General features: G+C 38.1%; 1 protein-coding gene across 3 annotated transcripts; it reads left to right on the top strand.

Moving 5' to 3' along the window:
* The first annotated feature begins 76 nt into the window (after nt 1-76).
* mtmr9 (myotubularin related protein 9) lies at nt 77-9,223 on the top strand. 3 transcript variants are annotated; one of them, XM_044106536.1, is made up of 11 exons: nt 77-308; nt 670-854; nt 1,686-1,794; nt 1,908-2,033; nt 2,136-2,527; nt 3,021-3,182; nt 3,273-3,414; nt 3,518-3,738; nt 3,873-4,024; nt 6,587-6,750; nt 7,215-9,221. In XM_044106536.1, exons 2-10 carry the CDS (start codon nt 673-675, stop codon nt 6,748-6,750), a joined length of 1,650 nt encoding a protein of 549 aa, XP_043962471.1. In that variant the 5' UTR covers nt 77-308; nt 670-672; the 3' UTR covers nt 7,215-9,221. The 3 variants fall into 3 exon arrangements, with proteins under 3 accessions (XP_043962471.1, XP_043962469.1, XP_043962470.1); XM_044106534.1 differs by having other exon boundaries at nt 6,587-9,223; XM_044106535.1 differs by lacking the exon at nt 77-308 and adding an exon at nt 346-409 and having other exon boundaries at nt 6,587-9,187.
* The last annotated feature ends 6,255 nt before the right edge of the window (nt 9,224-15,478 follow it).

The raw sequence follows: 15,478 nt of genomic DNA, 5'->3' as shown, positions 1-15,478 counted from the left end.
AAAACTATATTCTGCATTTGTGTGTCGCCACCTAGTGTTCTTTCTTTAAGCTACAAGATGCGGTAAACATTAAGCTACAAGATGCGGTAAACATTAATGCGAGTTATCGTTTCTTATGTTAAGTGTTTACGTCACATATTCTTGTAATGTAAACAAGTACGACAGGGTCTGACTTTGATCCGACGCCTTTTTAGAACAAGAAGGCTGCGCACGTACCCGGTGCTAAATTTATCGAGTCAGTCGTTTCCGCACGGTGTGTTTTTGCGAACGTACTTGTCTCGCCCAGCTGCTTAATAGGAGAATATCAGGTAACTGTGTTAAAAACATTTCTGTAGCATCGATGTAATCTGTCGTTGTTCTCTGTGTTTGGATAGCATCGGACGAAGTCATTTTTACCGTTTATATAGAGGTTGTGATCTTTATTTTTGGTTGAATTAAACTGGTTGTGTTATATTCAACCAGCTAACTAATGTTAGCCACCTTACTTCCTGAATCTTGCTAACCATCCAGCTGACATAATGTCATTGATGTCTTGTCGACATCGACCAGGACACTTTATCTGTTTTTACCAGCTGCTTTGATCAATGACTTGAGCTCATCAGTGTAAATGTCTTATCCCTAATGCTGCCTCCGTATTCGTGACGTCTCTTCTGATATTTCTAATCATAGATCATGGAGTTTGCTGAACTGATAAAGACCCCCAGAGTGGACGGGGTGGTCCTGCATCGACCCTTTATGCCCACGGTGGAGGGAACTCTGTGTTTAACCGGCCACCATTTGATTCTCTCCTCTAGACAGGACAACACAGAGGAGCTTTGGCTGCTCCATTCAAACATAGACTCCATAGAGAAAAGGTGATATCCTTCTTCTGCTGGAGTTTATATTTTTTTCCGCATAGATGTTATGAACTGACTCTATAAAAAAGGGTCTCTTTGGTTTCATCAGATAATGATGAAATAAACAGGACTTCAAAACATTTTTACAAAAGCAAATCTGGGAGGTTTGACCCGCGCCATTTGGAGACCTCTAACTAAAATCTTGTGCAACCAATTGTCTTCAGGAGGTACTTGTAGACATTTGTGTAATTGAAAACCAATACTGCTTATCAATCTGTCAATCAGGGTTATGCTGGGACAGAAGCTGTTAGTGGCTGGAAAAAAGATGTGAAACTGTAGTAATTGTTCACCTTCCAGCAGGACAATGACCTAACACATACATCTAGAGCTACAATGAAATGTTTTAGATCACAGCATGTTAATATGTTAGAATACTCCAGTCCTAGTCCACTGCTAAATCCAATAGTATCAGTGGACAGACTTGTAAATATATACTGATAGTCTCCATTCTGTCTGACTGAACTTTAACTATTTTGCAAAGATTGGGCAGCATTTTTGTCTGTAGATGTGTAAACCTGGTAGAGATGTTTACTATATATATATATATATATATATATATATATATATATATATATATATATATATATATATATATATATATATATATATATATATATATATATATATATATATATATAATTGGTGTCATATATATATATATATGACACCAATTAATCAGTGTAGACATCCAGGTGGCGACTCATCAATGTCTATACTGATTGGAGAACCTACATTTTTGTTCTGGCAGGATATTTTAGTCTAAGATAATCTTAACTGTTTGTCCTTTAGATTTGTTGGCTCTGTTGGAAACATCATAGTTAAATGCAAAGACCTGAGGGTGATCCAGCTTGACATTCCTGGCATGGATGAGTGTCTGAACATTGCCAGCTCTATTGAGGTAACGGCTCCGGGACAGGGCATAGAGCTGTTGATAATTACCTTTTTAATTGGACATAGAGAAATTCTGTGCATTCTTACTTATATTGTTTCATATGTTTGTTCTCTCTCAAGGCTCTGTCTACACTTGACTCTGTCTCTCTGATGTATCCTTTCTTCTACCGGCCCATGTTTGAAGTTATTGAAGACGGGTGGAATTCATTTCTTCCTCAGGATGCTTTTAAGGATTTAGAATCGATGGTATAATGATGATTAGTCAGAGGAATATTCACCATACCTGGATTTTAGGCCTGTAGCACTTATTTATATCTCCATATAACACAACACTATTCCTTCTCTCAGACAGATGAGTGGCGACTGAGTGAAGTTAACAAAGACTTCACCGTATGTTCGTCATATCCCCCTCTAGTGGCAGTTCCTAAAAGCATTGACGATGACACGCTCAGGAAAGTAGCCACATTCCGCCATGGCGGGCGTTTCCCAGTGCTAAGCTACTACCACAAGAAGAACGGCATGGTCATGATGCGAGCGGGGCAGCCCCTCACTGGCACCAACGGGCGGCGCTGCAAAGAAGACGAGAAGCTCATCAACGCCACCCTGAGGCCAGGAAAACGGGGATACGTAATCGATACACGGACCATAAACGTCGCCCAGCAGGCCAAAGCTCGAGGCGGCGGGTTCGAGTCTGAGGGTAACTACCCACAGTGGAGGAGGATCCACAAAGCCATTGAAAGGTGAGCGGTTACAAAAGGATGCAGTGCCTTGCAAAAGCATAACATATTATCACATAATCTTCGAGGTGTTTTATTGGAATATTAAGTTGTAGACATACATAAAATAATTGTGGGAATGGTTTTTCATCCCCACAATTAGTGCACAATCATTTACATCCACCTTTCTTGAGTTAATACAGTTTGATGCAATGAAAGCTGCAAGACCTTTAAGGTATGTTTCTACTGACTTTGCATGTAAGATTTTTTTCTCCATTCCTTTGTGCAAAATGGTTCAAGCTCAGCCAGATTGGATGGAAAACATCTGGGAACATCAGTGTTTAGGTCTTTCCACTTCGTCTCAATTTTAAGCAACATTTTGCAAGCCACTACACATTATAGCAATTTGTTATTGTTATAAAGCAGTGTAGGTTTTTCTTTAAATAAGTTGTTTTATGATACATGTTAAATGTCAAAATACATAAGTTTGTGCTGTAAAATATCTGTTCATTTTCAGGTACACCGTCCTCCAGGAAAGCCTGATTAAGCTGGTGGAGGCCTGCAGTGATCAGTCTCACAGCATGGACCGCTGGCTAAGCAAGCTGGAAGCCTCCAACTGGCAGACTCACATCAAGGAGATCCTCACCACTGCTTGCTTGGCTGCCCAGTGCATTGACAGGTCGGGATCTATCTTACGTTTGAAAGCTCTAATTGTTACACAGAGGCATTTTGAAGAAAAAAACAAAACATGATCACGTGTGTGCTTCAGGGAGGGAGCGTCGGTGCTTGTTCACGGAACAGAGGGGACAGACTCCACCCTGCAGGTGACGTCCTTGGCTCAGATCATCTTGGATCCGGCCTGCAGGACCATTAAAGGCTTCCAGAGTCTGGTGGAGCGGGAGTGGCTCCAGGTTAGCCTTCAGGAGCGTTGATTCATTGTCTCTCCTGTTCTTTTATGACTTAGGATGGAGTTTTAGTTATGGCAATATCTTCATCTTTTAACCACCTATTCAGGCAGGTCACCCGTTCCAGCATCGCTGCGCCCAGTCCGCCTATTCCAACAGCAAGCCGCGGCAAGAGGCTCCTGTCTTTCTGCTCTTCTTGGACTGCGTGTGGCAAATCCTTCGGCAGTTTCCCTGTTCTTTTGAGTTCAATGAGAGCTTCTTGGTGCTGCTCTTTGAACATGCCTATGCCTCCCAGTTTGGTACCTTCTTAGGCAGCTGTGCAGCGGACAGGTCAGGTCAAGTTACCACGTGCAGATCTATCAGATTATAAAAACCACCTGTTTGATTCTTTTTGCCTCATTTCTCTTTTTGGCAGAGGATGAATTTCAAGCTTTATTTTTCATATTTTTGTTCCCCTGTCACAGAGCCAGGCTGTCTCTTCCTGAGAAGACGGTGTCGCTGTGGTCATGGGTAAATCGGCCTCAGGAGCTGGAGCATCTGACCAACCCCCTTTACGAGGCCAACAGTCTTGTGATCTGGCCCTCTGTGGCTCCTCAGAGTCTGCTTCTGTGGGAAGGTAAGTAAAGGCTGAAATCATAGCTGGGCACAGAGACAAAGCCACTGTCCTAGAATATATAGAAAATACATTAAACTGGTAACCGTTCCAATACCTTTTAGAATTAAAAACACAGAACCCTGACTTGACTTTTAAAGTCTCTGTTACACTGAAGCTGAGGAAATGTAGCAACAATTAATAAGTAAGCATATTTGAATAAAGCAATAAAGCATAGCAGAATAAAGCAATCTAAAATGGTTGAAAAGCTGAAACAGGAAATAGGAAAAATATCTGAGGTACACCATTGGCTACACAGTTGCATATGGGTTATGTTTCATTTCCAGGTTCCACGTTGTTAGGATTTAATCACCTTCGAATGACAAATGGTCTCCTTACTTAAGAAAAAATATGAAAAAAATCTGGAACAAGTTTTACTTTGTAAAAATGTACTTTGAATATTATGTTTGTTTGATTATTTGTAAAATCTGTAACTGGGTGGAGGCTACATTGCTGACTGAATTCATTAGCCACTAGTTTCTAAACAGTGTGTCTTTGACGTAGTTTAGTTTAAACGCTGCTAAATGAATCCTGGCAAAGTCTGGCTGTGGTAAAGGAATAAAATCGACACAATAATGTGTCGATTGTTGCTGAAGATGATGTGATTGTATTTCCCTACAAACCTTACCAGAAGGGGGCACTAATGATCTCAGAAGTTATAGCTTTCACAAGCTGAGTTCCCACTCACTCAAAAATTTATATTCAGTGCAACTTAGTCTTAATCACTTTGCATTGATTCACTGTATTATACATTAATGTATATTGCATATTAAGTTATGTTAAACTAAAAGAAAAAAAAATGCAGTTTTCAAGAATTTATTCTGATAATCAGCAATTGAAATAATAAGTGCACTCAACGAGTCTATCAATCAACAAAGTTTAATCTGTACAGCACTTTTAATACAAACAGATTAATACAAACTTTAATACACAAAGTGCTTTGCTCAGGCTGAAAACAGATGCGTAGAATGGTCACTGGACATTGTCAAAAAAGGAAGAAACATTTCCCTAAAAAATTTAATGAGGAACTGAGGAGAAAAAGATGTGAAGCAACACAGGAAATATTTTGAAACATTTATAGACTTTAAGCTCTGAAACATGACGCAAAAAATTACTGTAAAATACCAAAATATTTTAAATCTAAAATAATAGAAATCCTGTTTCTGTTTGAACTAAAACTTTCGCTGTGGAACAATGTCTGTTACAAATGAATAGTGAAACGAATGAGACTGTTCATGCTGAAAGCATAACATCTCTGATTTCTTTATTTGTGCTTGGATGCACTTTTTGAGATAAACCGTCTGTGGAATTATTTAATGGAAAATAGCTAAACACTTTTAACTTTATGGCATTACGGGCTGTGCTGTCACCTGAGCTGGCTGATCCTTCTCAACATATAACATCTTTCTACCATCTCAGTTAGCCATCATAAATCACATTAGGCTAATCTTAGTCCTGTAACTCTCTCATAGACATAGCACTGAAGAGTCATAACAAGATAATAAGTGAAAGCTCTCCCCACATTACTCAAAGTCAAAACATAAACTGCCATGAAATTCATTCACATCATGAGAAGAGTCTAACTATACGCAAAAGTATTCATTCCACTTGAACTTTTGTTTTTGCTCCTTGTCATGTTGCAGCCACAATCTTGAACATATTTCATTGGGATTTCATGTTATGGAGCTGAATGTAGTTTGTAATTGTGAAGTAGAACAAACGAATACATGATTTCCAAAATGTTTTACGCGTAAAATCCAGAAAGTATGGCATGTGCCATGTAGAGTTTACAGCAAACATATGGAAATATAATCAAACTTTTTTTTTTCTCCTGCAAGCAATGTGCTGTGGGTGACTAAATCTAATGCAAAATATCAAAGTGTAAATAAATACTGCATTCAACCAAAAGAGTACAGATTATGAAGTCTGTTTACCATATTGCCCTTCAGTAATCATTAGATTTAAATAAAGAAGATGGGCACATTCCATTATTCAAAAGCTTTTACTCCTTTTCACCAGTTACTCTGTCACATGTTTAGAAGTGAAAAATATATATTTTTTAAACTGCAGACAAGAAACGGTGTGTTCCAGGTGTAGCCCTAAAATACATCCACATGTGGGAATAAAATCAACTCAAATGTCATTTAACCTCAAAACCTGTTTTTTGTGTTTTCATCCTCTGTTTTTTTCTCCCTTTTATTGAAGATTGTAATCATTCATGTATATAAACTTCTGATTTTGAAAACACTGACAAATAATTTTCTCATTATTGTGACATTTAGCAAATAGAAATCATTTTTGTGAATCTAACAGACCTAAAACAGGAGAACTTTGGTCTTATTTATGATCAGATGGTGAGAAATGAATGAGTAAGTGTTTGTATTTGGAGCATGCAAATATCTGGTCTCAACTGTATATTATCCATGCATTGATCAGGATTTTTATAGCAATACATAATTGTGTGAGACCATGCCCGTTTTGGATTTTCTTTGTTACTCACCCTGTCGTCCCATTGTTCTGTTCCAGGAGTTTTCCTTCGCTGGAACCGCTCATCCAAGTGTTTGGATGAGGCTTACGACGAAATGGTGCACATAATTGAATACAACAAGGAGCTTCAGAACAAAGTGAACAGTCTGCGCCGGCAGCTGGCTCAACTGGAAACAGACGATCCTCTGCTGAACACGCCATAGGTAGAGAAAGGTTGCAAGGCGGTTTAAAGAAGGAGAAAATGTCAAAATAACTACAGAAAGGTCACATTCATTGTCTCCATAGGCTTCAATAAACCTAATGTTGGTTTCAGATATTTCAAGCTATACTCAAACTCAGTCTTTTTGATCTTAAATGAATTTAGTTAATAATTGCACAGTGATGATTTGTGGGGTTGATTCTTTAAAGCATGCAGTTCTGATAGGGGCTTCTAGCAACATTTGAAGGAAAACATTTCACCTGATCGTAATCATATGTTGTAATATATGGAGCTCTGCACATGCAGAAAGGAAAATTCGTAATTATGCTCAAGCTTATCAGCTGAATTTACATTTGTAAAGCATCATCAAATGTAAATCCTACTTATTGTTGCCTATTTACATTTATATTTATAATCACATCACGCTTTAGTTATTTATTTATTTTTTTTCTAATTCTTTTTTTCCAGAGAAACTGTGTTCGTGTTAAGACAGGATTCACATTCCTTCACCAAGCATGCTGCTATATGCAAACGCCATAAAAGCGCTGCAGAGTTTCTATGGTAACATGCGTGGTGCTGTAAGGCGGTGCATGACTTTTTCAGCATGGTCAAGTAAAATGTGTAGGTTGGGTCAGCACCTTCTGTATCGTACAACAAGGGAGTTTTATGGAGTTTTCCGACCAAATTATTTCATATCTGCTGTTGACAAATTATTTTCTGAAGTTCTGGTTAGTAGCAGTGCTCTAATATCCATTTTCACATCCCTATGCAAAATGATTCTGCTAAATTATCAGCTATGTTGCTGGAAGATTTTAACAATGGTACTAATTGCCTTGTGGCAGAAAAGAGTCTGTTTCTGAGAGTTGATCACACTGACATTAATCTGCTTGAAAATACACTGAGGGAAAATGTTGCTTCAAACACTGATCTGTATCTTGGCACCTATCATTGTGTAATAACTGTTAAGTTTGTGGGCAAAATACATGTTAAACATTAGGTACTGATGCACTTTTAAATTAGTTTTATTTTGTGTGTTCAAAGCCATACTAAGTCTCAAAAATATACTTATGTTTTTTTAGCTTCCAACAGCTGCACTGAAAAAAATCATGGTAATATTTAACATGGATGTTGACACGTACAACGCATGTCATCCAATGTGAAAAACTGGCTTCCAATGAAATCCCAAACATGGGAGTCATTAGTTGTATTTTCTTTCTTATGCTTCAAAGTAGGTTTATTTCTTGGAAATATTTTTCTTATGATTAAGGTGCAGGTTTCTTTTCTTGATTTTTATATTTGCCAAACTACCATGATCTTAGAAGCATTGAAAAATCTTTTGAAAAAGTAGAACAAAGTCAGAGAAGAATCAGTGTTTTGTTTACACGTGGCAAAAAATGACCAAAACGACATTTTTCTTTCATCATTAGTGAATTTTGTCCCTCTTAGACCTCTTTCACATTTCAGTTTAATTGCTTCGATTTAGCTAAGCACACAGAAATCAGCGCCATCTTTGTGACCTGCAGCTGGTAATAAAACACTAAAAGTTCCAGTTTAAAATTAGTTCTCCTCTTAAGTCGTAAATTCCTGTGTTGGTTCTCCTTGTGCTGCCAAAGCAGCTCAGACCCATGAAATCAAAAATGTTATCAGACATTGAGGATGTTCTTTTTGGCCTTGATGATTGTAGAGTGTGCTCTCTGTCGAGTAAAGTTACTCCTCATGCACGCCATTGAATTTAATCTAACATGGAGATATGGGATATAGCAGTCTTGAGAATCTCCTTCTAACCAACTTTGCAGGGCAATGGAGCACGTGGTAAAATCAGGATACAAGTTTTCCCATCGAACACTGGTGCTTCTATCGGTCAGTCATAATGTGATGGCCTATGTTTGTTCAGAACGCTTTGTGTTGCTCTGCTTATTTGATCAAAACATGGGTTAGTGGGTAAGCATTAAAAGCACTACGGTCATATTTTAAATGTTTGTGTGTCAATAACTAAATGGATTAAATGTTTCGTTGTTTAAATGTAATCTGCGCATTATAGTTGGACCAGATAATGTAACAGTCACACTATAGTTCTTTAAATCGCATTGGTAAGAAACAGGGCTTCATTCAGCTGCGCATTGTTTGTTGCCCTCTGCCAAAAATCTGTTTCTTTTGTTTGCAACAGTCGAATGGTAATGTAAGCCAAATCAGCGGCATGTTGTGTAATTGTACAAATTTAAGCTTGCATTCATGTATCTGTAAAGAATCAATGAACTCTAACAAATAAAAGGATTAAGCTTTAGACAGAAATTTTCTCTGTTCTGCTTTCTGACTTTGTGCAATGCCTTATTGTAAAACCACAGTCTATCTCAATGTGTACTTTTACCACTGTTGATTACATTTTTTAAGAAATCACCATTCAATTGTATTCCATGTTTTTTTTTGTGTGTAAGTTTGAAGACATTAAAATGTATAGTTTAAAGAAAAAAAAAACATTTGTCACTGTTTTGTTCTTAGGATTACAGGGTAGACCCTGGTCATCAGTCCATCAGATATCTATTAAAACAAAAACAATCAGCAACGCACTCACTTAACTTTACAGTCATGTCTTTGGATTGTGCACTGAACAACCCAGACATGCACTGATAGAACATACAAACTCCATGCAGAAAGAATTCACTTAGCTTTGCGCTTCAGCTAGAAGCTCTCCACTCTTCATGGCATTCCTCATTAAGATGAATGAGTCTTACTTATTCAGAAATAAGTTTTAAATAAAAATCTAACCTTTGACTTGAATAAATGTATTCATTTGAAAAAAAAATGGAAAGAAAGGAGTGAGATTCTATTTTATTTTTCACAAAACATTATGGAGGTCATCTACTGTCAGCTTCCCTGAAATGGTGGGTGTAGGGTTAAGGAAGAGTTCAACTAGATGTGAAAAAATATGATTTTAGTGTTGGCTGCAGATAGTTATCTTTCAAAACAATAGTGAAAGTTTACAGCTCATCTTGTCTTCAGTATGTCTTTGGGCAGCCCCTTTTGGCCTCAAACAACTTTGAAAGATAATCACAGGATGTACGCTCACCTGCTTCATATTGTTTCTTCACCAGCTTGAAATAAATTAGATCGACTGACTCAGTTCAGTCAGTAGGACTGAATTGAGTCAGTCCTATTGGCTGACGCAATTCACGATTTGCATAAACATTAAGGGAAGCATTTTAAGCTCTAATCCACTATCAAACTGTTTAGTGTGGTTTGCAAGGCTGCAGAAACATTGTCCCATTTCTCATTCAGCTTGGATACAACTACTTTGCTGCAATCTGTTAGAACTGAAGGAATTTTGTATGATTCTTTGTTGTCAATTTGTACAAATACAGACTTTAATTAGTAATTTCATTGTTTTGACAAGCTCCAAAGGCTTATTTTATTAATTAAGTATCTTGCAGTAGTTACTAGTTAAATTTTGATTGTTGAACTTTATTTCCATCTTAATTAACTGAGATAAGGATTAAGATGTTCAAGATTATACACCGTTATATATAGTGGAGGATTTGTGATGCTGTGAGCCTATTTCACTTCCAAAAGTGCTCAGAACCTTAAAGTGCATTGTTTTCTAAAATGTTTTAAATGTTAGGAGATTTATATTAAAATATCTGCCAGAACATTTAAATTGTGTTGTTGTAGAATCTTGCAGCAGGATGATCCAACACATTGTTTCTTATGGGGAAAAGAAAAACGTGCCAGTTTTTCTCTAAATCAACATGGAAATGTGTCACTACTCACATGCAAAATCTTTTTTTATAAGGTAAGCACAAATATGAGGACTGTGGTCAAACTGAAGAGGTTGTGAAACAGAAATAACTAAAAATTCATTTCCCTAACCTTGACCTTAGGAAAGAAATTCTTCTCCTATTGGCAAAAAAGGACTGTATAAAATCCACTGGTAATTTTGGCACCGGTAAATTTTGCTTGACAGTAATAAGCAGTGTGCTATTATTGTTATGTATTTAACTTCAGAACTAGCTTACATGTTACAGACATGTGATAGAGGAGCAACTTTCTTAGAGTAGCTGTGGAGGGCATCAGTTTCAGTCTGACCCTTCCCTTCCCCTTATAACTTGTTTCAAAATGAGTAAACAACAACCCAGGAAGGTCCCCACTGATGCTGTGACGAAGCAATCACCTGAGGTTGTGCCTCAAGAATAAATAGCTAACTGCATTATGTAGGCATGCATTGGCAGCCACATTGCTTATCGGTCCGCTTGCAGTCTCTTCTCCATTTTTTTTTATTTAACCACATGTAACCATGCAATTTTATGAAATTATCTTTAATCAAATATCTTCTCTAAATTTTTCTAAAATTGTATTAGTTCTTAGAAAATGTACATTTTGAAAACTTAAAAAAAAAAAAAAACTTCAGTCCAATACATTATAAAGAAATAAATAAAACATTTTGCTGTTTCTATTAATTATTGTTAAACTATGTTAGGGATAGATTATGAATAAAACATATAGTGCTATTAACATGAGTTTTATTAGAGGTTTTGATTGGGTCAGGCAGGTTTTACAGGTTTAGTTTTACCCTGTGTTTGGGCTGGAATATTTCAAGTCTGGGAACAGTGGCGAATGGCGCCATTTTTGTTATTAATGAGCGTGAGGAGCATGTGCCATGCTGGATAAAAATATGACCCAGCTTCTACATGGGTGTTTTAAAAAAATATGCGGCCTGCACCTGGCCGCACAGAGACACAAAAATGTCAGTCTGATATTCATGAACTTTGGGACCTGGATTGAAAATGATATTTTCTGATCTCCCAAGAAACAGAATCCGAGTGGACGCCCAGCCCTATGACTGAAACGTTTGTGGATCTGATTGAAATCGTGTCAGTTTTTATCGAGGCCTAGTTTGGCTTCTCGTACTTGACCTACGAGTAGGCCGCAGTGATGACAAGTAGGCCACGGGAGCTCTGTGTTTGAAATTACTGCCTTGATTATTCGGAAAGTTATGTTTTCGGAATCCTTATTCTAAGTTGTTTGTCTTTTTCCACCAATGACGTTAGTGAAGCCATTTTTTGTGTCTAAGCAGAGCAGCCCACAAGGAGAGACCCGGCCATAGCCTCTCAGCGGCGGTTTGTTTGGTTGCAGGTGTCCCTGGAACATCTGAGGATATATAATGGCATCTGGAGCTAGCAGTTGATTGATTAGGGATATCAATCTGACGAATCGCTTCAGTCAAGCTGAAGATTCCCTACAAGGTGCCTGGTGGATCTGCCCGACTCATCAAAGGTTAGTTAGGTCAAGCAACTGTTCCAATGGTGGGTCCAGAAGACATCTCAGGGTAGGAGCTGTTGCGGGTTTTGCTACACTGCTGATGCTAACGCTGTTGAAGGGCAATGCTAGGCCTCTTGGTGTGCTGGTTTGGTTTGGTTCTCTGCTGAGAATCAATGAGCTGAGAAGGATTCTATTGTTATAAATCCTTGGGTCTTTGGATTTTTAGTTTTTTGAAGCAGTTGCTGTGGCCTTGTGACCTGTGGAGGTTTAGGTGTAACTAGAATCGGATATCTAGAGTCTGAAGTTCCTGGCTCAAAGTCAGTTGTGATGTGAAAGAAAGAAGGCTGCCAAATGATTTGGCAAATACAATTTAGAGGCTGCAGGAAGTGATTCACCTTAGGCTTTGTAAATATCACTTTAACAATCCTTGGTAACATACATACTTATTAGTACTAATATAATGTGGCTATTTTGACATAGATATAGCTGCATTAGGATAATATTTATCTTTCCAAAGAATATCAAATATGTTTTTGGGTGAATATGAGGTCTTCAACATACATACATTTTATTTATTTATTTTTTGGTACCTCTTTAATATTTAGTTAGAAATTTAGGGTCCATACTTTAATAATTCAATAACTCAAACAAATTTAATGTACGTTCAATTTAAACGTGAAGACCGATTAGTTTTTGGGGCGAAACAACGTGTGGCCTTGTGGAATTTTGTTATTTCTTCACTTCATTTCTTCTGGACGACGACAGACAATGGAGAGATCTCCTGGAGCTACAGGTCGCAGGTCACAGAGGTAATGTTCACACTGTAATCCACCATCTCTTATTTGCAGGTTTTCAGCTGAACTTCATGTTTTCTTTCTGGAGAGGATCGAGTGGGACCTGTGTTTGAGTTTGTTTTGACCCATTTTCTCTCCTAGACTAAGCAACTGGTGGACCTTTTGATGCAAATAACTTTTTTTTCTCATAGATAAAGTCACCAAAAGAGCTTCTACTATAACTAACATTCTTTTGTCCCATAGAAACACTCCTGGAGCAGCTCTTTTTCTCTCTCTCTCTCTTCATTCTGTCCTTTCAAATCCCCTGGAGGTAGTGACAGACAATGAGTGACCTCATTAGAGGGCATGTGTGAGGAAGGGAGGGTCTCATGAAGGTTAGTTTAGAGTACAGTATTTTAAAAATAGATTAACTAAAATAAGAAGTAACACTGTTTTTTACATTTTATTATTTTATTCAATAAAACAAAATTCTTAGACATGGCTTAAAGTAACTCTGCAAATAAAACCTTCTTTTTTCAGGCTGAGTACAAACAATCAGACCTAAGGTAGCAAGTCTAATTATCCTGTGAAAGAGCAGGAGAAAGGTGTGTTTCACATTGAGTACAGACAAAGGGAGCTGAAGACGTTCAGACCACTAGAAGAACCATTTAGACCAAGTACAAAGAATGGGGGGAGAGGAAGCAGATTATTTAGCCCATGAAAGAACCGTAGGAGGTGTCTTTCAGACTCACTAAGAATAGTTCAGGGCAGTGATAAATAATTACAATAAGTCATTAACATCTGCTCTATCTCACAACATCAACAGCTACCACCCGCTGCAGTCAGAGGTGTGAAATTCATCAACATATTAATCTCCCCCCTCACCCTCACCCATCCCTCTCACCCCCTCCCCTTTTTACCCCTCCCTCTATTTTTCATATTCATATTCATATTCATAACCTGTCATAAAATTTTATTGAAGGGTGTATCTAATTTCTCTGTGGTTGCTTCCTGGAAAAGAGCACTGGCTTTACGTAATGACTCCATACAACCTGCTGGGTTTCGTTTGGTACAAACCTTTTAAACCACTTTAATAATCAACTGAGCTTATTGTACTAGCAAAAGTGGAGTACATGTGATTGAACTAAAATTACGTCACAGCATCTTGAGATGAGATTTGTTGTGAATTGGCAATATATAAAATTGAACTTTCAAACTAACAAATGAGCCCCACCTATAAAAAAAACAAAAAAAAAAAACAACAACAACAAAAAAAAAACAACAACCAATACAAGGAAGTTCAGAACCCCAAAAGTAGACACCAAAACATTCAAAACCCCAAAAGTAAATACCAAAAGGTTCAAAGCTTATAACGTCAATTCACAACAATGTTGCTGCATGACATTTAAAAAAAGTCATTTCAATTTAGTCAGATTACAATTGATCCGGGTTATCAATTCATTAGGTTCACTTAATTATAAAGTAGTTTAAAATGTTTGTAACAAGTAAAATCCAAAGGATTGTATGGAGTTATTACTTGTGGCATTCACTCCCCCTGACCAGCAGGGGGCGACAGGAAAGCGCTTGTGTTGAGTTGTTGAGTTTACAGCAGTCCCTCATACAGGGCATGCATGTTGTGACAGTGGAGAGGAAGAACTCCCCTCTAACAGGAGCAAACCAAGAGCAGAACCAGAACCGGGCTCAGTACCAGCAACCATCTGCCATGACCCACTGGAGGTGAGAGAAGACAGAGCAGAGGCACAACAACAGGTCAGCTGATCAGGAGAACTATTCATGTTCATGGAAATAAAAAGGAGAAGGAGAACGATTAGGTGATGACAGCATCATGTCAGCCAATGCCCTTTTCCAGGAAGCAACCACAGCTAATCAACACCAGACCTGGTGTAGTTTCTGTGGAGAGAAAAATAACTGAGAAAACAAAAAGCTTAGTTTCTAACTAAACTTTTTACTTAGAAAAGTTTTTAGAAACTTTTCTGGAGATGAAGTTTGACATCTGATAAACATTGCCAATAATGTTAAACATCGAGGATAACGTTAAGCATTCTTGATTAAATAAAAAATGAGGGACAATGTTAAATATCCTGGATATTGAATTCTAAACGGGCTGCACAGTGGCGCAGCAAACTCCATGCAGAAATCCTTCTTGCAGCAAGAAGGATTTCTGCATGGAGTTTGTATGTTCTCCCTGTGCATGCGTGGGTTCTCTCCGGGTTCTCCGGCTTCCTCCCACAGTCCAAAAACATGACTGTCAGGTTAATTGGTCTCTCTAAATTCTCCCTTGGTGTGAGTGTGTGTGTGAATGGTTGTGCGTCCTGTATGTCTCTGTGTTGCCCTGCGACAGAGTGGCGACCTGTCCAGGGTGAACCCCGCCTCTCGCCCAGAACGTAGCTTGAGATCAGCACCAGCAACCCTCCCAACCCCACTAGGGACAAGGGTGAACAGAAAATAGATGGATTTCAACGGTGGTTTGTCACTTCCAAACTTCCTGCTGTATTATTGGGCGGCCCATATCCACAAAATTTCATTTTGGTTTGGATCCCTGAACTTCCCATGGTGCAAGTTGGAAGCACAATCATGCTCTCAATCCTCACTAATTGCTCTTCTCACTTCTCCCATTACATCCAACCCCTCTGGCTTTACGAACAATCCAGTAGTTCGCTCTGTCTTAAAAGGTTGGTGCCAGTT

Source organism: Gambusia affinis, linkage group LG22 (genome assembly GCF_019740435.1).
Source record: "Gambusia affinis linkage group LG22, SWU_Gaff_1.0, whole genome shotgun sequence".
NCBI lineage: Eukaryota > Metazoa > Chordata > Actinopteri > Cyprinodontiformes > Poeciliidae > Gambusia > Gambusia affinis.
This window is presented reverse-complemented; position numbering and strand designations above follow the sequence as displayed.